General features: G+C 47.7%; 1 protein-coding gene across 2 annotated transcripts in view; it reads left to right on the top strand.

The window, feature by feature from the left end:
• ETV5 (ETS variant 5) overlaps positions 1-21,832 on the top strand; it is a 73,426-nt gene extending 51,594 nt beyond the window's left edge. For both annotated transcript variants that reach the window (XM_027875248.1, XM_027875249.1), the window contains exons 9-13: positions 1,621-1,680; positions 10,690-10,758; positions 10,835-11,004; positions 16,568-16,669; positions 19,245-21,832. In XM_027875248.1, the coding sequence (XP_027731049.1) occupies positions 1,621-1,680; positions 10,690-10,758; positions 10,835-11,004; positions 16,568-16,669; positions 19,245-19,466 (623 nt within the window). In that variant the 3' untranslated portion in view covers positions 19,467-21,832. The remainder of the gene's footprint in view (positions 1-1,620; positions 1,681-10,689; positions 10,759-10,834; positions 11,005-16,567; positions 16,670-19,244) is intronic.
• Positions 21,833-24,758: the final 2,926 nt, after the last annotated feature.

The raw sequence follows: 24,758 nt of genomic DNA, 5'->3' as shown, positions 1-24,758 counted from the left end.
CGAAAGATTGGTGTTGAGTTATAGAAAGTATTGTTAAACCTTCCGCTTAAATAAGCATGTTAGAACCCAGCCCACATTTGAAAATGCACCTGTGTGACCCACTTTGGCAAGTGGCATGAAGTGAGCCCTTTTGGAAAGAAGGGACTGGAATTTGCCTCTTGGCTGTCTTCTCCCCTTTCTCCTTCTCTGCCCTAGACAGCTGGGGGCTCCATTCTGCTCTGCCCCCAGACCTCGTGAGGGGGAGCTGGAGGATGGGACGTTTCAGAGGCTGTGGCGTCTGCACTAGCCCTGACCTCCTTGTGCCCTCGCTGGCCCAGGCTGCCTAAGGCAGAGTGGACCAGCTTCTCCTTGAGGGGCCTGGTGGAAGAACTAGAACATTCTGCCATCCTCCCCCTGATCAAGTTTAGCACATGTCAGGCACCTGTTAGGAGGAGTGAAACATCAACCAGTCAGGGCGCTGGCTGCTTCAGATCAGAAAAACAAAAAACCCCAGGGTGGGGCATTTGTCACTCTCAGATTTCCATGACAATTCTCACCCAGCCCTTTTTGATGGTGCTTCTGGGAGTTCCTGTGACTCAGAGTAGCTCCTCCTGGGACCTGGGAAGCAGATATTTTCAGCTAGTCTTGTTTCTCAAATGGATTTTCAGACAATTTAAAGTTAAGATAGGCAAGTTGCCAGATCCACGTTCCTCAAGTCTGAGCCAGATTGTGGTGGCCTGGAGAGTGGGGAGGTAGGAGCTGGCACACACAGCATGGGCAGGGTCATCTGCCTTTGTTACTGATGGACAGTGTGGTCAGGAGCTCTCCAAAGAAAACGGTGCTTTCGTGAACTCTTGGTTCACTTTAATACTCTTAGAAGATGGTGGCAATATCCTTGCCAGACCCTCCAAATCTCTTCAGTCTTGCTAGCTTTAGGCCTGTCTTTAAATCCCATAATCTCTTTAGGTCTAAAAATACTTTGACCTCTGAATGTGAACATGGGCAGTCAGATGGAGCAGATGGGGAGACTTTTCAAGCAGTCCATAAGGATTGCAAAGCTTGCTTCTTTTTCTTACTATTAGACACTTTTTTTGCATTTTCTTTCTTTATTTTTAGTTTTCAACATTCACCTCCCTAAGATTTTGAGTTCTAAATTCTCTTTCCCCTCCCCCAGACTGTTAGACACTTTAAAAATGAAGTGTATTAATCTGATGTAGCCGTTTCCATAGATAGTAATAAAGTTGCTCTCACCTCCCTGCCGGGGTGGGCCGCTGGCACTCTCAGGACCCTCCACTTGACCTTTTGTTTGTCCAGGACTGCCTCTGATGCCCAGATTTCTCTCTTTGGCACAGTTAAATGGGAAGGAAACTACGAACCCCAAGCAGAGACCTAAGATCTTCGACTCTCCCCTGCCCTTCTACTCCTGTCTGCCAAGGCTGACCATCCTTGTCGATTTCCCACGTTGTGCGCTGGGATTCGTGCTTGCGTGGTTCCCACCGTGGGACTGAAAAGGCCTGTCCTTGTGTAGAACAGGTGGTTTAAGAGGCCAGCTCCCTGTCACACACCCCCACAGGATTCAGCTGTCAAATGAACATTTCCATTCTGTTGCACGACTGATCCCTCTTTGTGCTTTGCTTTCAGAAGTGCCTAACTGCCAGTCATCCTACATGAGAGGAGGCTATTTCTCCAGCAGCCATGATGGTAAGCAGTTAACCTTTTGGGCTGTGCAGCCCCAAATAAGTCCAGATTCGTGCATGTCAAAAGCTAACATTTCCTATCATAGGCTCAACTGTGTTTACGTAATGGGTACAAAGGTTAGTGGAGCTGTAGGAAGCACGGAGGAGGTTTCTGAAGCTTTGTTTAAATGCCGTACCATGGGTAGGTCATACTGACACCATTTTGTTTGTCTTCTCTCATATCACAAGAGACCTCTCTGTCTTCTCTGAAGACAGGCACGCACTCACGTCCTTCAAGGGCCGGATTTCACTGCACTCAGCACAGCCCCTTCCCGTTAGCTGATGGTCTTCCTGGGTAGCTGGAGCTTGAAAACACTTCACATGGTAGCCGACTCTTGACTGACAAACTTCTCCAGGCCTAGGCAGGCTGCTCTTTGAACCCTGGACATACTGGGTGTTAGAGTGTCAATTCCTGGAGGGCTGGGACTGTTTTCATCTCTGTCGTTGTGTCTCCATCGCCTGTCACTGGGTTGGGCATGTGATAGGTTCCTAATACATTTGTGCTAAGTTGAATATCATTGTTGTATTCAGAGAACTTCTGGCTTGGGGTTGGACCTCTGTGGATTTGAGTTCCACTGTGTTGTAGCTTCCAAAGCATCATTAGGCATCAGAGAAGGACTGGAGCCATGAGGAGAAAGTGAAGATTACATCACCTTTTTTAGTATCACTGAAAAGAGTTGGGATTCTGTTGCTGTCAATAGTTTTATGCAGACAAAGGAAGGTCGAGGGAGAAAGTTTTTGAATTATGATCCTGACTTAGTTTTATCTGAGAGTAGGCAGGGCTAAGGATAATAAAAATTAATTGCATTTATCATTGCCTTGATAAGTAGTTGTCGCCCTGAAGGGGTCCACGTGGTGAAGAGCAAACCATTTATAACTTGTCTTGGCGAAGGGAGAGGAGGCTCCGTGGAGAACATGAGATAAAACAGCAGAGAGGGAACAGAATGTCTTGTCATTCATAGATGAAGATTGTGCTGCCAACCTACTGTCAGTTAGTCACCTGCTTAATCCTTGAAGGGTCTGAAATTTCACCAGTGTGGGCTCTCCCAGGGTCCTGATGAGGACTTTGGCCCCTCACACCTCCCTTTGTAGCTTGCCTTCATGGATCATTTTGACCCAGATGTAAAATGTCTGACCCAGGACTTGATTTTAAGGTTATAGACACCTTGAGTCTAGCTGGACGGCCTTCAGGTTGCAGATGCAGCAGTGGGCCATTGCTCGTGAAGGACTTGGGTATCACTGATGTCATCAGTCAGATTGAGGGTCACCTCCGCACTGGGCTGAGGCATTGGAGAGGAGGGCTGCAGCTACACTGGAGTATAGCATGGCTTGTTGTCTCAGGCTCCCCTTCCTGAATAGAAAGCCAGCTCTGTTTCAGGGGTGTCCTTCAAGTAGGGTTACAATATTTGTATCTGCTCACACGAACCTCCTTTCCATAGAATTGAGAAATTTGAGTGAAAGAGATCATAGGCAGTCCTAAGAAGGAATGGGTTTTATGGGAGTCATTAGCTCAGAACGGTATCATTCTTTACTCCAAGATCCATGGTAGATTGCAGCCCCAGACACGGTCATGTTGGGTTCTGAGAGAGTGTCCAGTCACTAGCAAGAAAGAGCTGCCCATTGGCCCCCTGCCTCAGCCAGGCACGGTTATGAGGGGCTCGCTTCCAAGCTCCTTCAGCTGGCGTTAGCAGTATACAACTGAGGGACAGAAAAAGAGGATGGGAAGTGTTTCATATAATTGCCCCATTTAGGGAAGGAGCACGTACCTGAAGGTGGTGCTTTTGGAGAGGCATTGGGTTGCTCTCTTCCCACAGCTCAGCCTGGCTGCTTTCTTCCTGTCTCCCCTCAGTTCCATCCCCCAGACAGACTTGAGAAGTCAGCTGTGTTCTTCGAGCCCAGTCTAATTCGACTACCTTAAGTTAGCCTGCCATGTTTTTACCATCCGTGGATGATGCCCGTAGAAGCAGTTAGAGAAACAAGCGTCTGCGATTGCATCTGTGATCAGTCTCAGTGATACCATTCTCTCCTGTTGCAGCCACCCAGAACCCTTTAATGATTCCCCGCCTCCTCCCTAAAACAAGTACTTCCTTCCTGTCCACAACCGGTGCCACCACTAATGCAGATGTAACTGACATTTCACCTAAACTCATGCCAACTGCCAGATGTTTCAGCAGGAGGCGTGAAGCCACCTGGACAGGCAGGCCTGCCCCGGAGGAGTTCGGGAAGCCATACCTAGCGTCTAATTTAGACTCTTTTCTTCCTTTCTATACTGTGCATATTTTAGTCTTTGAAAAAGACCCTAAAAATAACCTGCTAATTTAAGCAGGCCTGTACACTTTGGAATATGGCGTTGGACTCTCCAGCTTGGGTTCCGAGTATGTGTTTTCAGAGCTGAAACATAAAATTAGTGGATAGGAACAGATTTGAAGAGAATATGTAATTTGACATTCTACCTGTGGCCTTAGACTACAAAAATAAGACTAGATAGCTGACATTTATATAACACTTTGAGGCTTTCCAAGCACTTAATATATACAGGGTGTCCCCAAAGTCTTAGTGCAGCCTGAAGCTTCAGTAGCTTAATGACTTTTGAGACATTGTGTGTGTGTGTGTGTGTGTCTCCTGCCTTGCAAGTGTGTGTGTGTGTGTGTATATGTGTCCTGCCTTCCAGGTGTGTGTGTGTCTGTGTGTGTGTGTGCCTGTGTGTGTGTGTCTCCTGCCTTGCAAGTGTGTGTGTGTGTGTGTCTGTGTATGTGTGTCTCTGTGTGTCTGTGTATGTGTATATATGTGTCCTGCCTTGCAGGTGTGTGTGTGTGTGTCTGTGTGTGTGTGTAATGTGTCATCCAGTCCTCTCATCCATCCCGGAAGCTCTGCAGGTGTTGTCCCTACTTCATAAAAAAAGAAACTGAAGCTCAGAGCAGCTAGGCGATTGTCCGTGGGTGTACAATCCAGGCCCTTCCTTACTGAAGCCCAGCCTCATTCCACTGTGTATCTCTGATTTGTTGTTCAGTTGTATAAGACTATTCAGGACCCCATTTGGGGCTTTCTTGGCAAAGATACTGGAGTGGTTTACCATTTCCTCCTCCAGCTCATTTGACGGATGAGGAAACTGAGGCCAGTAGGGTAAAGTGACTTGCCCAGGGTCACGCAGCTCGGAAGTGTCTGAGGCCAGATTTGAGCTCAGGGAGAGGAGTCTTCCTGACTTCAGGCTCAGTGCTCTATCCACTGCACCTCCTAGCTGCCTGTAGCTCTGATCCAATTTCTCTGTATCCTATAAGGCTAGGAAATTGTCTGGTCTCTTTTGTTTCCTTAACATTAGTTCAGTGAGTGACTAGTACCCACTGTGCGCCAGGCATTAAGTATATAAAGACACACCAGATACACCTGTCCCTGCCTTCAGGAAGCTCCCAAGCTACTAGAGATCAAGAGAGGACACAGGGACCTACAGTAAAAGGCAGGGGACGAGACGTGCCATGTGAAAGGCCCAGAGGAGGTGCTATAGGGACTCAGAGAAGGGGAACACGCCTTCCAGCTGAGACCCTTAGGGAGGAGGTGGCTTTGGACCCGGACCTCAAAAGGGGCAGGTAGGATATCGATAGAGAAGCCATTTGGGGGGAGGAGCAGAAAGGTAAGACAAAGGAAGGTCCAAGGGTCAAGACTGACAAAATTTGAAAGAGCAGCGATAAGTCTACAGTTGTCCAGAAGCCAAATTGGATATGGAGGGCCTTGAATGCCGGGCTAAGGAATGAAGCTCTATTTAGGGGACCCTTTGAATGTTGCTGAGCATTGGAGAGATTCTATGAAAGCCATGGTGGGGAAGAGGAATAGGGCAGTAGGGTACAGCATTGGAGCTTGGGCATGAAGGGACCAGTGAAGAAACTGTTAGAGTTGTCCAGGTAGAAGTTAATAATGACCTGAACGTGGGGAACCGGTTCTAGTATTCCAGCACTGTGTCCCATCAGGATGCTCTTTGGAAGGTCTGATCTCAGACTAGAGGAAACGAAATGAAGGACGGGAACTTTGTGGGGAAAGGCCAAGGCGCCTTCACGGAGTCTACGATAAGAGTAGGAATGAAAAGCTTCACGTGGTCTGACATTCACCCTAGATTTCAAAGGGGTCAGAGGAGAAGTCAGATCACAAGGGATGGGATGACCCAACGGAAATAACTCCACTGAGGAATAAACAGGAAAATCGTCTGAAGAGGCTGACGTGAATGCTCAGAGAACTCGGCAGCCAACTGGACCGAAAAGAGGGGTAATGTGTAGTGGAGACGGGCAGCTTGAACCCTTGACCTCAAGTCCCAACTGCCACCCACCCTGGATATGTGTCCCAGGGAAAGGTCACATAACCTTTTGGCTCCAGACACTCTCTAAGACCCAGCAGAGAAGATGCTGACCTGCATTGCTGGGTGGAGTTTCCTCTCCAGGGTACTTCCTCTCCAGTGGGTATTTCCATTGCCAGTGCAATCTCAGCTCTAGGCCCTGGCCCTAGTCCTGTCTGTTTCTGCAGCATCTGGAAACAAAGGTGGATAACAGAACAAATCCAGAAATAAGCATATCGTGGAAGAGTGTCAGGGGTTGAGGATGACAGAGAGGGGAGAGAAGAGGACAGGAGAAGGGCTTGGCTTGCTGCGCGTCGCCAACAATGGAGAAAGGGCTGAGCTGCTCATTTCTAGGCTGTTTCTGTTTTCTCACCCAAGAAGAAGGACTGTTGGACTAGAAAGGACAAGACAAAAAGCAAATAAGGAGGGATAGTGATCTAGGCTGGAGCTCCATGGCAAGGAAATTCCCCCAGCAGTGCTTATGGCAGCTTCTCTAGTAATGATTCCTAACTGTCATTGATGAATTTCGGTCACCTGACCCAGATGAACTGCATCCTTGGGGGTTGAAAGGGCTGGCACATGGGATGTCAAACCATCATCATTGATAGATGAAAAATTGGGGAAAATGGGAGAAGTTCTGGCAGAGGTCCCAGTTTTCAGAAAAGGGAGAGGAAAATGAGAGTCTTGCAATAAGGTTGACATTGGTTCATGGGAAAGTTCTGAAGTAGGTTATCAAAGAAATGATTAGTGGACATCCAGAAAAGGATGTGATGATTCCAAAGCTCGAGCATGGGCTTATCAAGAACCAAGTCATTACAGGCCTTGTTTCCTTTTTTGAAAGGTTCCCAAGTCGGTAGATTCTGGGCAATGGTATGGATGTAGGTTTTAGCAAAGCATTTGATAAAGTATCTAATGAGATTCTCAAACTAAAAATGGAGAGTTTTGGGCTAAGTGATAGCATGTTTAGAGGGACCTAGAGATGGGTGAATGGCTGGACTCAAAGAACAGTCATTGATGGTTTGATGGCAGCATGGGAAAGAGCAGTACAAGCATCTGGGCCTGGCTGGCCCTGGGCTGTTCAACCTTCTTAGTGATGCTTTGGATTAAGGTCTGTGTGGTATGCTCAGCACCTTTGCAGATGACCCAGCACTGGAACAGAGAGCAAACACTGGACGTGAAAGTCAAGATCCAGACAAAGCTTTATAGGCTCGAGCATTGGGCTACATCCAAGAAGATGAAACTCAAGAGGGATTAACTTCCAAAGAAGCTACTTCATAAGTACAAAATGGCGGCATCATGGTCAGAGAGTAGTTTGTTTGAAAAAAGCTGGAGGCTTCAGGGAACTTGAAGCTCAATATGAGACCAGAGGCTGCAACGGTAGACAGAAGTACCGTTGTAGCCCCTTGGGCTGTGTTACAGAGGTGTGGGCTGCCGGGAGCGAGGAGGTACAAGAGAGGTCCTAGGTAGACCACGCCTGGACCATCGGTTTAGAAATGATGTTAATAAGCTGGGTAGTGGCCAGAGGAGATGTTCAGGATGATGGAAGGCCTTGAGTCCAGGCCACATGAGAATCCATTGAAGCTACTGGGAATGAAAAGATTTGCCGGGGTAGGGTGGGGTGCTACACTGTTGTGTGGGAAAGCCCTGTTCTTTTTGTCCCCAAAGGGAAAAACCAGGAACTCTGAGTAAAGCTTGTAAAGAGGCAGATTTCTAGGCTTGATATCGGGAGAATCTTCCTTAGAGCTGGGAAAGAGAATGTTGGGATGCCTGGGGAAGCAGCAGGTTCCCCTCTCCCTTCCCCTGGCCTCCACTGGAGATCTGTAAGTAGAGGCCGATGACCGATGATTACATATGTAATGGAGATTTTTTTTCCCAGGTATGGGATAGACTATGATTCTGTGATTCAGTCCTTATTGCTTCTGTTCAGTACGGAAGTGTGTACGTGTGTGTGTGTGTGTGTTTGTATGAGTGTATATGTGTGTTTGTGTATGAATGTGTATGTGTTTGTATGAGTGTGTATGTGTGTGTTTCTAAGGCCATTTTCTTTCATTTCACAGACTTTAGAAAATTGTTATTCTTTTGTCAACCAGCATTGATCCTTTCACATACTTAAATAATAGGGATATCATTGTCTTCAGCGATGATACTACATACTGAGGAGGTGTCCCCCAATCCCAAAGATAAGGAAAATTTAGGAATGAAAAATGGTGCCCTCAGGCTCCAAGAGTTCCTGAGTACTCACACCAGAAGGGCAGGTTTTGTTGATTGCTGGCGTTTTTGTTCATGGGAAGGGTAGAGAAAGGGAATCTAGATCTACGTTGTCTTTCCAGAGTCCTACCTTCCTCCAGCTCTGTCCATGAAACCAGTTATGTAGAGGCCTGTCCCCATCCCTCAAGGTCTGAGTTCTTTAAACACCCCAGGAGCTGCCTCAATGGAGCCTTGTATTCATACTGAGTATAAATGCAGAAGAGAGACCTCCGACTGAAGAAGACTGGGGGCAAGGAGATGGACATTCCAGAGGGAGAGCCGCAGGAAAGCCACTGGCAGGGTGCTTGTGCTGTGGACTTGTACGGACTCCACGTTGTAGGGGTGGGCCTGTATGTAGAGCACCCTGAGGAATTCCAGAAGCTTTGCATTACTTACCGGGTGATTGCTCTGGTCAGTGCTCCGAATGCCTCGCTCAGACACCAGGTCTCAGCTTTCCTGTCGTCTTGCTCCAGTGTCACAGAATCTGGGGTTCCCCCCACCTCCCAACCCCCTCTTTAAAACAAGGTAAAAACTCGTATTGGTCCATTCTAAGTGGATGAGGGGGAGAAACAGAAGATTGTCTCAGATTGCTTTTCATGACAACACATTGCTTCAGTGACCAAAGTTGAGAGAGATCTTAACCTCTGGAACCATGGGGTCAAAACAACTTTAGGCATTGGGAAGGGTTTTTCTTAAAATGCTCATTCTCCTTAAAGGATGGCTGTGCTTCTATCCTTTCCCCCCCACTTTAATTTTTATCTTTATTCTGAGACTCAATAGGATGGACATTTCCATATACACAGTAGAGCAGAAAAAGAGGATTGTACATGAAGCTACAAGTCTTACGGACGTCTGGCTTTGCTTTTTATTAGATAATAAATTCTGGCTCTCCTGCTTGTCTGGCCTTCTCTTAGTTTTCCTTCTGTTATTTGCCTCTGTTTTTTTAAGACGCTTCAATGACCCTCGTTTTTTTGAGAGGGCATTGGCTGCCCCCCTCTCCCTGTTCCCCCCCCCATCACTTCCGCTTTCCCTTCTTCCAGGGCTGGTGCTGCCCCAGCCAAAGGTGCCACCACATTCCGTGTTTTGGGGGTGTGGCGTCCCCACCCCTCCGGGCAGTGGTTGTCCTCGAGGAGGCAGATGCCATGGAGGCATCTCTTGGAGGGGTTCGCAGCTTCTTTTCAGCTACTGATGCCGTCAGAGGGGATGGAGTTCAGTTAGGCCTGGAGCCAGAAGGATCTGCAGCATGCACACTCTACTTCTGACACTTGGCAGCCATGTGAAAATGTCAGCAAGTCTCTCCTCTTTGTACCTTCTGAAGGTCACCCAGGCTTGGTGTTTCAGAATGCAGGAGGGTCACAGTCTTCATCAGGGGAGAGGTTTCTCACACCTAGGAAGTGGGCTATCCTTTGCATATTTGTGCCTCTGATCTTCCCTGGAAATGCTGGGGATAGGTTAGGGTGCCCCATCATGATCCTAAAGAGAATTCCAAGGCCCTGGAATTTCAGATCCTCCTTCTTAGCCTTTCCTTTTTCTCCCATAATTTTCCACCTTTCTTGGAAAAGCTTTTCATTCTTTCTCTTTTTTTCTTTTTTGGAGGTAATCGGAGTTAAGTGACTTGCCCTGGGTCACACAGCTAGTACATGTCTGAGGCCAGATTTGAACTTGGGTCCTCCTGACTCCAGAGCCACCTAATTGTCATCTTTTTCAATTTCTTTAGAGAGATACGTGACCCTGGGCAAGTCATTTATCCGTCTGGGCTTGCTGTTCCTCAGCCATACATCTGGTCACCAGGGTCCCCCAGGCTCATTCTTATTCACTTCCAAATGCCTTTCTACAGGCCTCCAGCCATTTTGGTGGCTTTTTCTTGGACGGACCTTTTCTTGATTCTCATTTTTGGGGTGCTGTAGAAAAACATTTTGTTTGACAAGCCCACCATGTGAGATTTGTGATGCTGATTTTCTTTAAGCAGAGTTATCAGAAAGGTTGAAACTAGCACTTGCCCAGGAAGAGGCTAGCAGGGTCCTAGGTGTGTGGTAGCTATCTTCAGGCAGGCCTCTTCAGATCACAGCGGAGTCGTAGGTGTTGGGGCGGCAGTCACGCTTGATCCCTGCTGAATTTCTAAGTAAGGTGTGAGGAAATGTGTAGTTAACTCCCATCTCCCTCCCCACAAGCCCTGTCAGTCTTACAGCAAACATTGATTCCATCTGGGGACTGCGGTTCAATCAGCCCTTTCAGAACATGAAGGCAGAAGTCTTTAGAAAACCCTCAAAGTCTCTCTGAGCCTAGATGCAGCGGCACCATATGAGGAGATTGTATCTTGTTTCAGCCTTCAGAACTAAGATCTAATTGAGAAATAAATCCAGATCTTTAACCAACGTTCCCCTTTTCTCTGAATCTCCCAACCAGGTTTTTCATGTGACAAAGATCCTCGATTGTATTTTGATGATACGTGTGTTGTACCAGAAAGGCTGGAGGGTAAGCCAATGAAGGGAGGGAGGGAGGGAGGTCAAACAAGAATGGCCAAGCTACACACATCTCTTTGTCCAAGCAGGCAAAGTCAAACAGGAGCCCACCATGTATCGGGAAGGGCCCCCTTACCAGAGACGAGGCTCCCTGCAGCTGTGGCAGTTCCTGGTCACTCTCCTCGATGACCCAGCCAACGCCCACTTCATTGCCTGGACAGGTCGAGGCATGGAGTTCAAGCTGATAGAACCAGAAGAGGTATGAGTTTCATCAGCCAGATAGGCTGGTTGTTGAATTTATTCTGTCTTCCTCTGTTGTTTCTACATTTGGAGGTTTGCTCACCTTCCTGCCCTTCCCAGCTGGGCTCAGTTCTTGACCACAGAGATCTCGTCTCAGAGGCCACCTTGGGATGGTAATAGAGTGCTTTCTAGAGGGTTCCCAGTGAGACTTGGTGTCTCTACCAAAAGGCTTCAAGGAGGCTTGTTTTTCCTCTGGCTCTGCTCTTCCTGTTGAGACCCCCCCACGTCTGGTGTTAGAAGCCCATGGGGGTAGAAGCCCATCTTTGCTCCGTTTCTCTTCCCCACTTGGCAGCCCCATGTGGGAGGCACCATTTTTGTCTAAGCCCTGCTTGTCAGGGGCAAGCCTGGCCTCAAGAGGCAGTGGATGGCAAAGCTGTCCAGTCAGTCATGTAGACTTGAGCCTCGGGATGGTTTGTGACATCAGAATGGTTTGCAGATAACCCAAACCTCCATTGTAAATAACACATTCTCTTTGCTGTTTATTCAAACTCTGGCCATAAAGGCCTCCACATGGAACCGCTCCCATTTCCTCTTGCCCCCAAAATAGACTCTGAGCTCTTAATGAGGAAGGAAAGGGCTTGCAGTTCTGCTCCCCTTTCCTGAGTACTATGTGAATCAAGAAATCAGGCTGGGCTTTGGATCCAGCATCATCCAGAAAGGCCAGCTTTTGTCTTCCAGCTATTCTGAAGTATAGAAAAGTTTTGGTAAAAAGAGAAAAGAGAAACTGGGCTATTGGGCAGAAGAAATAGAAGTGTTCTCTGTTCTTTATCTGAGGGCTGTGTGGCCCATTCACTGGGCTAGGCTAGAATAGTAGAAAGATAGAACACAACTTTAGCACCTTAATAGAAAAAATCTGGCATGGAAATTAATTCAGCTCAGCAAGTGCTGAGCACTTGCTGCATGGAGGATGCTATGTCAGGCAGTCAGAAAGTTAGAAAATTTCGATAAAATACAATCCCAGACTTCATGGAGCTCTAAGGAGTCGTAAGAGTAAGGAAGAGTCACAGGCAGATTACCCCCACACAGTGTGACCCAAGTTCATTAATGAGGTTCAAGGGGAACCCGTTGACTGTTGGGATTAAGGGAAGACTTCATGTAAGAGATGGATCAAGTTGGGCTTTAAGAATGGGCTTGGCTATCAAGAAAAGGAAGGGATGGCCAGCGCAGAGGCCTTAGTGGTAGGAAAGTGTGAGGCATGTTGTAGGCAGAGAGGAGGAAGGTGCAGTCTCTCTGGTGGGCGCGGAAAGCCCAGGCCGGAGAGTAACAAGAAATGAGGCCGAGACGACTGACGCCCAGTTGTGTCCGTTGTGTGGGCCAATGTATTTGGACTTTCTTCAGTCCGTGACTGTAAGATATTGGAAAGCAGATTCTTAGGGCCTGAAGTCATTGAGTCCTGGTTAGGGACGACACAGCGTGCTTCCCTGGAAAGCCACAGCTCTGAAGAAGACTCCCCTGGTTATCCTAACCTCTGTTATCAAGAGATAGAATGAGTCATTCTGTTTCCATCAAGACCAACCCAGCTCCAGAGCCAGAGGGGTGATTCAAGGATGATGGTTAAGTTACATAAGTTGCATTAGGGTTCTGGTGGAGAGAGAGAAAAAAGGGGGTGGCTGATGGCTCACAGATCCCTCACTTAGCTCTAAAACTGTGTGCCCTGTGTCCCCTCAGCCCCACAGACACAGCTAAGCGAGGGGAGAGCCTGGGGCCTTGACTTCAGCAAACCTTACTGGGACCCACATTGTCCTGTGGGTGGCCCTTTTATTACAGCAGGCTCAGACCTAAGCAGACTCTGTAGGAGCAGGTGCATGGGGCTCTGAGCCTCCGTACCACTGAGGATGGAATCTGCCCTCTGGTCAGCAAGGAAGAGGGGGAGCCATAAGACCAGACCAGCTTTCTAATTTAATAAGGCAACTGTCCTCTGGAGAACTAACGGGACCATGTGGCCAAGACATAAGGGAGGGAATTAGTCCTGGTGTCTTAAGCACCTACTGTGTGCAGCCCATGGTGCTGGACCCTTAAACCTCCTTGAACTAATCATCTTTTCTTCTTCCACCTACCCCCAACTCGGTGTCGCCTCTTCGTGTCCTTTTCCCATTCATCCATGTCTGGATTTGGTTCCCCTAATGACTTCTCCTGCCCTCTAGAACGTTCCTTTATAAATCCCCCAGGTGGGTGGGGGTCCTACTCTACGTAGTCCCAGGACAAAGTTGGGTTTTCTAAGTAACACCTTGGAATCGCTGTAAGGAGACATTTCATGAGTAGTTTGAAGGGTGAAGCCAAGGAAAAAGCCGTTGGGGACGTAATTGTAGGCAGCTGCGGAGCTGAGTGGTGCACGCTGGGTAATTAGCCACAATATCCATTACACTGTGCAGGGAAATGGCGGTCCCCCTAATCAAATGTCTTTTGATAGTCATCCAGCTTAGCACCCTCTCAATTATGACAGACTCTACTTTAATCTGGAACCATTTTAACTGTGAATCTGCATTAATGAATATTGGGGGTGGGGGAGAAGGGTTGGGAGAACATGTGGCAGATGACTGATTTGATTCACAGACCGTAGAGCCAGAAGGGACCTTAGTGATCCCTTGTCCAGCCCCTTCCTCTTAAAGATGAGGGAACTAGGTTCAGTGACTTGGCCAAGGTCACGCAATAAATTGGTCCTGTCTAAAGCTCATAGCCAACTTTCCAGTGCCTGTCTCGTGCCCTTCCCCCTCCCTTGGGTGAATGTGATGGGAATGTTTAGAAAGAACCTTCCTTGGAAAGAACTGGTCCCTAGGTCATCCTAAAGAGGACCCGGTCACGTGTCTGACCCCGTAGAGCCTGAATAGTTGAGCCCACCTGGGTCACGGATTTAGAACTGGAAGAAACCTTTGAGGTCATCCAGCCACAGAAGATATTGAGGCCCAGAGGGTTTAAGGGACGAGCCCAGAGTCACCCAGGTAGGAAGTGGGCCTTCAGGTGGCCCTAGTCACAAGCATGGTAGGCTTCTCTCTGTACTGCTGGCTCCCCCAGCAGCTGAGCCTGCAGCCCTCTGTGTAGGATGTGCTGTGTGCCAGGCAGCGCCAAGGAATGAGCTCTTGAGTGGGCTCAGCCAGGCGCGGGTGGGTGCTGAACGAGGACTCGTCTCTATGGCTACCAGAGCAGCCTGAGATCAGGGCAGGCACTCCCAGGAGCTCTTCCCAATGTTCTGCCTCTGTGAGTGAAGCCAGGGGGAGAGCTGAGCCGTGGAGCTACGGAATGTGCTGAGAGCGCGTGCATCCTGGGGGCTGGGCGGGCAAGTAGACTCCATCATAGTCGAGCATGTCCACCAAACTGTACACTAGGACGGGAAAGAGACCATTTTGTGTCTTAGTTACTGCCCCTTCTCCCTCTAGTTCCTTTTGGATTTTTTTCATTTATATCTTTTCTTCTCCATGGGTTGCCTTCACCAAAGAATTCATCTCTTAGTGGCTAGCCCCTGAGGAGGGCCTCCCAATATGCCGGTGCATCGTGGACAGTAGATGCCGAGGGCTGCCATGACCAGGCTGTGGAGACACATGTTGGGCATATGCTGGCTGTAGCATAAGAAGCTTAGTAGAAGCTACTGTGATCAGAAAAGGAGGGAGACCAGGCCTGTAGAGGAAACACAAAAGAGCCCACAAGTGTATGGGCATGCTAATAGCCATAGGTAGGGAAGAGGGCTCCTGGTGTGCCCTCAGCCTCCCGAAGAGATCTGGAGGACTGATGGGCGGGCGTGGGCACGATACCCCTAGGATGAGAAGACAGGAGGGAATAGAGTAGGGGCAGTGCTGGAGCAAGCTCCCATGTTAATTAGATCACGGAGCCATTAATGGAATGAAGAGTTTCCATTCTGTAGCATCTGATTTTTTTTTCTAATTTTCTTAAGCTGTTTGACTATTTGACCTTTATGTTGAATTCATATCTGAGTAGTACAACACAGGCCATAACAGGTAATTAAGGCTAAAATTAGGGTGATGCTTTTTCTTCACCTAAAATGAAATCACTTATGTGCGTACTGACTTCGTGTCATTTAAATCTGTATGGCCCCAGCACCTTGGACAGTGCCTTCATGTACATGTAAGTCAGTTTGGTGCCCAGACCTCTACCATATTTGAAAAAGAAACTATTAAAGTTTAGATTCAGCAATGAAGACCTTCATTCCTCAAGAGCTGTTGAATTTGAGCCTTGAGACAGTTTCCTTTCTATGGATGGTAGAGGTCTGGGTACCACATTGACTTCTGTGCACATTTTTTTTTCGCTGTGGGATTATTGCTAGTATGCTTTTACAATTCATTTTCATATACTGAATAGGAATGGAGAAACTGTCGATGATAACCAAGGCAGATTCCTTCCTCGCTGCCCAGTAGAATGCAGGCTCCTTGAGGGCAAGGATGGGTTGTTTTTGTCTTTGTCTCCCTAGCACAGAGCCTTAGCGCCGTATGCAGGACATGCACAGGATAGATCGCGTCCAGGCCTGATTTCCTTTGGTTCTCTCCCTACCTACACCACATGTTTAACATTGAGTTTGTAAAAGCACAAAGATTTGCAACTGATCAATCAGCAATTATTTTGTGCAGAAATTGTTTCTAAAATGTGCCTAAAGAAGTGAGAGCTCCTGGATGGATCACCTTGGGGAGCTCTGCCAGTGGGTGTCTTGGGGATGGTTTATTCTCCATGACTCCAATAGGGAGGATCCTTTTAAGAAAAAGCTGAAGTGCTGAGTGTTTGTGAGGGTTCGGTGTCTCTCCCTGTATCTCCGTGTGAGATCAAAAATGGCTCAGCCTGCTAGTCCATCAAGCCATTGGAAAGGCTTCCTGGCTGTTTGCTTTAGTTTGTCTGCTCAGGCCTCAGATTACATCTCTCCATCACTGTGCCTCAGGTGGACTGGGTGGGATTTAATGCACTTTGGCACTGTTTGGGAAGCCCTGTTAATTTTTCATTAGATGGATAATGGTGCTCCAAGCTTTCGGGCCCATTCTGAAAGTCCCCTGGGAGCCTAGGATTGGACGGCAGCAGACTCAAACCAATCTGATTCCCCTACACTGGGGGAGCTGCAATAAGTAAATGTCTCCCGGCCCCTCTCCAATCTTATTAGAATTGAACTTTTGTTCTCTTAGCCCATTAGCAACTCACTAGTGTGTTTCTAATGTTTCAGGGATGACCATTCTAATTATTCCTTATTGACTGCTACAGAAACCACAGCACTTAACGGCAACATGCTAATGGCTCTGGGCATTGGTCAATAATTCATACGTGGAAGAACAGAAGCATGTCAGCTTCCGCTGAAACATTAGCTGAGCCCGCTGCAGCCTTAAAGGGCTTGTGCTCATTTTACCTCAAAGCCCCTCTTGGGCTTAGTCTCGACATTTAGGCAGCATTTAGGCTGCAGAGTTGGAGCCCTTTTGTGACCAGGTCAGGAAGGTGGGGCACTAACCAAGCCGCAAGCACCAGGGCCAGCTCTGCAGAACATGGGTAAGGCCCGTGGGGTCCATTTGTCACCCTCTGCTTTCCTCTCTCCTCAGGTTGCTCGACGATGGGGCATCCAGAAGAACCGACCAGCAATGAATTATGACAAGCTGAGCCGCTCTCTGCGCTATTATTACGAAAAGGGCATCATGCAGAAGGTAGGGACCTGGGAGGCCCCCGGGATGCCTGGGGGAAAAGAAAGGACTCACTGCAAAATGACTTTTCTGAAATGGGCCTGCTTATGCCAGCCAGAACAGGAGCTTGTGAGAGCGGGAGCATTAGCTCAGTGATTCAGAATGAACCAGGAAGGCTGAGATTTCCTGGAAAATCCAGAAGCTCTTCCTGGAGTCGCAGAGCCTAGAACTGAGGCGATGTCTAGGATGTGGCAATACTTGCTTGGTCCCAGGTCCCCACCACTGACAGGTTTCTTAAAGGGAAACACATGCCAACCAGAAAGGAGATTTAGGGCTGAGTTAGAACAGATTTGGAAGGAACCATTGAAGTTCCTTGAATGAGACAAGTGAGAGTCAGAATTCAGAAACCAAAAATAAAGTAAATAGCAAATTAGACTGACAGGATATTAGTGACCCTTCTAATTATCTTGCTGCTCCTTGGAGGCAGACATTTATGAACTCCTGATGTTTTATATTGCAGCATTTTGGGTGGTTGTGCTTGATGGAGAGCTTACTGCCCCTGCCGTGCTCCTCCCGCTCAGAGAGCCTGGGTAACTTGCCTTAGGTCACACAGCCAGTGAGCATCATGCCACAGTATGCCTTTGACCTCTGATCCTCTTCCCACTAAGCCACACTGCCAGGGTCACAGGCCCATTTCTCATACTTGCTGGCTGTGTGACCCCAGACAACTGTCTGAGACTCTCAGCTGTGGAAAAGGTGCTAATCTACATTGATAGGAGGAGTTTTCTCACCAGAACATTGGCCAACCCAATGAAATCACAGGTCCAGTCCCTAAACCCTATTGTGAGTGCATCTTGAAAACATTCTGTCAGCCCCTGCTTGGTATGATGGGAAGGGGAGTAGAGGGCAGACGTGAAGAAGAGGAGCAATCCCAATGTTCTCTCCTTCTCTTCCCAACCTTGTTACTGCTTCCACCAGGTCTGATGGTTCAGAGACTATAGGAGGCTAATGCCCTTTTCCTTTCCCTGCAATAATGGTGGAGGGAGGCCTCTGTCCTTGGGGGCAGTCAAGCCATGGCCGTTAGGAGACCCATTGACTTGGGTAAATAGACAGGAGCTATTCCCATTTACAGACTCCTAAATTTTCTAAGAAAGCACTTGATCTCTGACAGTGAAATCAGTTTGTGGTTAGTGGCTGTCACAGGTCATGTGGACCAGGAGTAAGCAGGAGCTTTAAAAAGGTAGATGAGGCCCAAGGGTTGGTGCACACGTCAGTTAGAACCATTTGTTTTAGAGGTGATAAGTGGAAATAGAAGTATGACGATTTCAAGACAGATTGAACTGATCATTAATGTGTCACCTTCATTCCTTAAGACTCTTTTCTAAGAGTCAGCCAGTATCTTAGAGGAGCCCATCACAGATGTCAAGCCCTCAGGTTTTGTAATGCTGCTTGTGCCCCAGAGAGCGCTGGGCATAGCTGACCATGTTCACAGATCCTACTTGTCATCTTCCAGAACTAGGGACTGTGGCACTTTACTTTTCAATTAGGAGCTTCTGAAATTATCAGAATCATGTTTCTGTCTGGCCATTGTAATAAACAAATTTCTCAAATCGAGGCTCTGGAAGCAAAGCTATGTCCGTCCCCCATCCCCCCCGCCCCCGTTGGAGACTTTTTTAGAGCCGGCCAATAAAGTGAGTGCACACTGGAATGTGTCACATTGAGTGGGACAACTTTCATTACTCCATGATGGTTAGGCTGAAGAACTAAAGTCTATAGATGATGGGAAATGGCAGTTTTATGGTTTTAGCCTCCCATCTGTCCCACCTAGTCTTCTCTAAGCTTTCAGCTGAGTCAAAAGTCTCTCTGTCTCCACACCCCTTGGAGATGCTAAGGAGAGAGTAGAGGGGAAATCCTCAAGAACTTGGCTCATTCATTATCCAACCAGAATAGGCAAGAGTCTGGGATGCTACTACATTACTCAGAAATCTTTATGGTAGTTTCTCAATTGTCTAACTTTAGCATAAGGAAGCCGTGGCCTGGGGAATGCAGAATATCCAGTGATCGTAAGATCATTTTTCTTTTACCTTGGAATGTGTCTCAGGCCTTCCATTGGGCACAGGTGCTCTGATCTGGGGATTCAGAGCATTTCAAAATCTTAAGCCCATCCCGTGAAGCCTGAGTTTGAGGTCAGCTGTAAAACCGTCAGGTGTCTCCATCTTGGCCCCCCAAGTCCCCTCTGTTCTGAAAAGATGGGTGGCATCGCTTGAAGCAAAACCGTTTTTTATTAGGTTGTACACTGACATGTTCTTTAGAGAACAGTGGAACAGAGTCACTTTTAACCTGCCAGAGGGTGTGGGTAGGCCGAGACCCTCAAAGGCAAACAATGAAAGGAAAAAGTGGTGGTCTTTATTAAAAGGGTAAAGGCTAGGGAGAGATGTCAAGACGGAGCAGAAGGTGAGATGTAGTGGGGTCAGTCTGGACACTGTAGATGCTGCCCTTTCCCTGGTGGCTCCCAGAGAACCACACCACCCCCACCCACACCTTCCTTCCTTCATGGGCTGTTCAGGCCTACAGACGGATGACATGTTTCTTCCCTCAGGTGGCCGGCGAGCGGTACGTCTACAAATTTGTCTGCGATCCGGACGCTCTCTTCTCCATGGCCTTTCCAGACAATCAGCGTCCCTTCTTGAAGGCTGAGTCCGACTGCCCCCTGAACGAGGAGGAGACCTTACCCCTGACTCACTTTGAGGACAACCCCGCTTACCTCCTCGACATGGATCGCTGCCCCAGCCTCCCCTATGCAGAAGGCTTTGCTTACTGAGCGGCTGAGTCCGAAGCTCCAGTGCCAGATTTAGCAGTTCGCATTCAGCCAAATGAAGGCAGTGATTTTCTTTGATTATTATTATTATTATTATTATTAATATTATTATTATTGGTTGTTTTGGGGGTTTTTTTTCCTGCCATTCCCAAAGCTTGCCCCTGATTATTCTGGTGGGCCTCAGCCTGGATTGGCACCCTTGGAGGAAGGATCCTAGCCAGGGAAGTAGGGACAGGAAGGAGCCACCAAGTGTGGCTGGAGCCTCAGCTGTCACCCTAAAGAAGTCGGGGAGAAGAGGATGCCAGTGGAGTTTGAGTTTATGTCAACCACTTCATCCTGGTCAGTGTATGCAAAGCAAAATGTTGGGGACAGATGGCCCTCATGGACTTGAGGAGACTGTGGCAGGAGAAAGTTGTCGTGACAATCGCTTTGCATTGATTGAGGCTCATAGGTACTTTCCCGTTCCACTCAAGTAGCTCTAATTTGCACAGTGAGTTGAAAAAGAAATTGTGCACTGATCGAAAACCAGCTGGGCTCAGTTGGGGAGGGAGGCTCCAATCACAAAGACTCGGAACTCCATAGCCCTGGGTTTCAAAGCTACAAGACTTCAGCTGGATATGAAGACTCAACCTGTTTTCTCTTGGCCAAGAAAGAGGAGGCAAAGTTAGGACAGTGTCACTATCCACTTGATGGCTCTCAGGTCCTACGCCCTCGACTCTCCCTAGGAGCCTCTCCCCTCTCCCGTCACCGGTGGAACGAGCTGCCTTCGTCCTCTTTCCGATCACCAGGCTCTGCTGGGGATGGCATTACTTTTAGAAGGGTGATTAACACTCTTGACAGTATTTGGTTTTGCTTTTGATTTGGAATTTGGGAGTGGGGTGGGGGGAATGGTTGTTTTGGCAAGGCAGTTTCTGAAAACTGGTTTTTGTAGTTTTGGTATCTAAAGCAAAAATCCTCTCTCTCGGAAGCTCAGCGCCGCTCTCCTTAGACAGGGCTGTGCTGACCTTTCCAAGATGCTGCAGCAGCTTGAAAAGGGCTTTGCTCGGGGTCCACCAGAGACAGGCCCGAAGCCTGTCTGCCGTCTGCGTTATGCTTTTTGTGCCCGCTACCCTGATGGAACATTCGCACCTGTGTTGTACATTCTGGAAGCTTACGGGGCAGCATGGATACTCTTCCTAGCTCTTCTGTGTATAGTTACCCATATTCACTGACATATTCTCTCTGGAAAGTATATGTACATAATGCATTTCATGTCAATTTGGAACCTGGTCGCAGTGTGGGAGCCTTTGAGGTTATTTCTATGGATATAGCTGATGACTTCCATTTCATTCTTCTTCCTTACCTTGGTCCATCAACCCTGCATATAGGATTCCTGGGGTTTGAGACATGCGTGTGATGCCGACAGGTTAAATAGTACCATTCCCCGCCATGTCTCCCTTTTATATCAGTCTGGTCCATTCATCGATTTTTTTTCTTGGTCAGTGAGTCAGCAACCGAACGAGGCTCAGAAGAGACATTGAAGCCTAGTTAGGGCAAACATCGGTTATTAGGCGGTGCTCTCTTGCCGTAATCTGAGGTGTTAGTCTCAGCTCCCCCGGCCATCTCATGTAATTAGATCGAACGGATTAGGCTTTGTCTGTGAAGATGACGCTTTTGACTCACTATCAATAAAATGTGCTCTGAGTTATTTTTCCATTGATGGGTGATGGGCCACGCTTGGCCAGCCACATGGTTTCAAATAGTCCCCCTCATCCCCAAGAGCACTTTGGGAGCTGGGTCATCAACTGGGATGAGGGGTGTAGTCTATGGCTAGGGACAGAACGTTTCTCTGCGTAAAGCTAATTAGCCCATATAAATTGAACCTGTGACCTTGGCCTAATTAGCACCATACTGTAATCAAGAGAACTGTTCCAGACGGTGTAATTATAGCTCTCTAACCTACACGTATTCTATACATATATGCATATTTTATTCCCCCCTCCCCCCCCAAAAAAAAAAAGCTGGCTAAAAATTTATTTGTTGTAAATGCTGTATAGGATTTTTCTTCCTTTCTTTTTACTTTCACTGGTTTAGGATTCATTCGGATGGGTTTCTTCTGTTTTAGTCAGGGTGACGCTAATTCTTTGTAGCCTGAGCTCTCCTCCCAAGGCATAGGATGGTGGCATCAGTGTGGCCTTCCCAGGAACCAGACTCACTGACCTCCTGGATGGCCTTAGGTTCTTTTCCAGAGTGGAGAAAGTCTCCAGGGCAGAAAGGGTTGAATCTGAGAATTGGTTTGGAAGCCTTTCCCCTGAGCAGGGCCATTTGCATCCTGCCAAGCTGCATTACATTCTGTACTGTGTACAATAAAGACGTTTGCTTTGAGTTCACTCTCCTCTCCAGAGCTGCCTCTTTCTTTCCTCTAGCATCGGCGTCAGTTAGCAAACAAAAACTTCCTTTCCTACCTAGAACCATCCGTGGACATTCTGGTTGTGCACCGGGGCCCTGGCTCAGAGGATGTCTTGAGAGGAGCCAAACAGGTCCCATCTACTTGGACACTGGTGAGCCTGGGCCCCTTCCTCTTCATGGTTGCCTTAGGAACAGGATTGGTTCTTGGTGAGGCCACAGGAACTGTGTGAAGACACTTTGTTTTCTTCTCTTTGTCTCCAGAGCATTAGAGAAGAACCTTGGGTCCTGCTACTCCACACTTCCAACCAGAGAAAAACAATCCTACGGTTGAGTAAGTCATTTCGAGAACATGCGTAGCGGCCGAGTGGTATCGCACATCACTGGTCATGGAGGCAAGAGACATGAGTTGGAGCCGAGACCCAAATGTTTACCAGTTGTGGGACCTGGGGATAGATGCAGAATATGAAATTCAGGTCTTCCCTCTGGGAAATGGCATGATGTAGGGGAAAGAGCACTGAATTTGTGATCAGAACACCTGAGTTCAAATCCCAGCTCTGCTACTTGTGGCCTCTGTGACCTTGGGCAAGTTATTTCCACCTCCCTTGGCCTGTTTCCGTGTCTCTCAAGTGAGGGAGTTGCATCGGATGACCTTAAGGTCCCTTGTGGCTCTGGATCTAAGCACCTGAGTCCCTTTCCCTTTATGAGCGTCCGGGTGGTGTCTTCACGCTCTAGCTGTAGGACCCCGAAATCTGCAAAACTGAGGCACCTCCACTTAGTGTGCATTTGACGTATGAGAACATTTATTTGATAGAGGAGGAAACTGAGGATCTGAAAAGTTCTGAGACTTGCCCGTGGTCACACAAGTAAGTGGCAAGACCTGAAGCCTGGCCCGGTGACTTTAGCGCCCCCTGAGCTCACCACACAGACTCCAGAGAAGACCCACTACTCCCACTTTTGTGGAGCTTCCAGTCTAAAGGGATGCCTGACCCAACCAACCAAAATTGGTCATGAAAAGGCATACCTGAGGCCCAACAGAGGAAGAGCCACCATGGCAACTGAGTTTTCTAATTAACCTTTTTTAAAGTTCTCTCCATTTCTAAATTTTTTAGCAGCTGGTTCTTTAAAATACATCCTAAAAGTTTAGGGAATCTTTTTTCTTTTCCCCAACTGTATACAAGAAGTCCTTTGCCCTAGAACCAACCTGTCCTCTTGCACTCTTTCCAAAAGGTCTAGAGTACCAGAAATTGAGGGTCTTGTTTGGGATGTCTCACCTTTCAGTACCTTCTCCTCCTCCTAGCCTCACGGGTTTAAATGAATTTGGGCTTTCAGAGCTCCCACCATGGCTGCCCCTAGGGCTTAGAAGACAAGGCTGCCTGTGCACCTCCCAGCTATCTGAAGGGCTTGGAAAGCAATTCAAACAAGCTGTGATCGCAGGAGCGTGGAGATAGCTGATGGGCCCCTGGAATAAAGATTCCAAAAGAATGAATGTGTGTCCCTGTCAGATCAATCTAATGGCTTCATTTGATGAAGAAAAGGTGCACTGTAGGAAAGGGAAGAGGGAGCTGGGGAGGCTGGATGGATGCTGCCAGCACGAGGCCCTCTTGGCTCCAGGCATAATGAGGTTTGTCCAAGTCGTTTCCATTATCCAAGGGCTGATTCTCCAGCTCGTGTCCTGTATCGAGGTTTAATCTAGTAATGTCTCCCAATGCACTGCCTCCCTTTTAGGGGTTTGAACTAGGACAAGGACATATAGGAAACATGGTGTGTAGTCATGATTGGTTTCTCCTTTCATGAGCCTAGGGATGTGGGCTGACCTGTGATTTCACTGATCTAGGGAATCCCTGGATGAGCAAACTCCCACCAATGCAGATCATCATTTTTCTACAATTTAGTCTTAGAGAGTTGCTTAGCACTGAGGTTGAATGACTTGTCCAGGGTCACATAGCCAAGCCGCTATTGTCCAAAATAGGACTCAAAGCTGGTTCTATCCACTATGCTCTCTTTTTTGACCATGCACCCAAATCTATATAAAACTTTTTGTTTTCTTGGCAGGTATGTTCAGGATGGGAGGAGTGAGTAGATTTTCCTAGTGGTACCTGCAAAGTTGCTACTGTGGGTATCTGAGTTAAGGTTAGGCTGTAATTGCCCTGAGAGACTAACACCTGACTGAAAAAAGGGAGGGGGTTGGGCAGAAGGGTGTAGAATGGGGGCTTTTGAGCTATAGTAAGTGAAGGGGACAGTGTAAGTGTGTTGGAAAATAAGCCCAGTGAGTGACTCTCTGGAGAGGATGGTATGCAACTCATCTTCCCACTCTAATTGATTGATCACACACCTTTGGGGTCTTGCCACAAGCAGGGCCCCCACCCTAGAGACCACTGTACCATGCCTGGCTGCTTCTTCTTCATGAAACAAATGGGGTATAATAATGTTCCATTTTTTGATATCTAAATTAGGAAGTAGAATGAGGCAAAGAAATTATGCCCCATTAACTGGCAGGTTCATTAGTGGATGCAGAATGAAAATCAAAATGGTTCTCATGTAGAAGGACAGCTGATCACTGACAGTAGCAGGAATTTAGCATGGCCAACAACAGGTTCTGAGGTTGCATTAGGGATTTTTAGGACTGTGCATGTAGCTCTTGAAGCAAAAGTGAAGAAAATGAATTGCCTCCAAACCCAGAACTGATCTTACCAATATTTGTTGGTTCTATTGGCACAGAGAAATGGGGTGTTTAAAACCTGAGAGAACAACGTAGGATATCCTTTTTCAATAACACCAATGAATTCTGACCTTTCCTCAGGTCAGTCACAACAAAGGAGCTTAGCAGAGCCCCAGGCACTAACAAGGGTAAACTTCATTCTCTGTCCGTTGTTTAAAGTGCTTCATAATTTGGCTCCAGCCTATCTT

The sequence above is a fragment of the Vombatus ursinus genome, unplaced genomic scaffold (assembly GCF_900497805.2).
Source record: "Vombatus ursinus unplaced genomic scaffold, bare-nosed wombat genome assembly UNPS02014808.1, whole genome shotgun sequence".
Classification (NCBI taxonomy): Eukaryota; Metazoa; Chordata; class Mammalia; order Diprotodontia; family Vombatidae; genus Vombatus; species Vombatus ursinus.
Note: the sequence above shows the minus strand (reverse complement) of the source record. Positions and strands in the feature narration are given on the sequence as shown.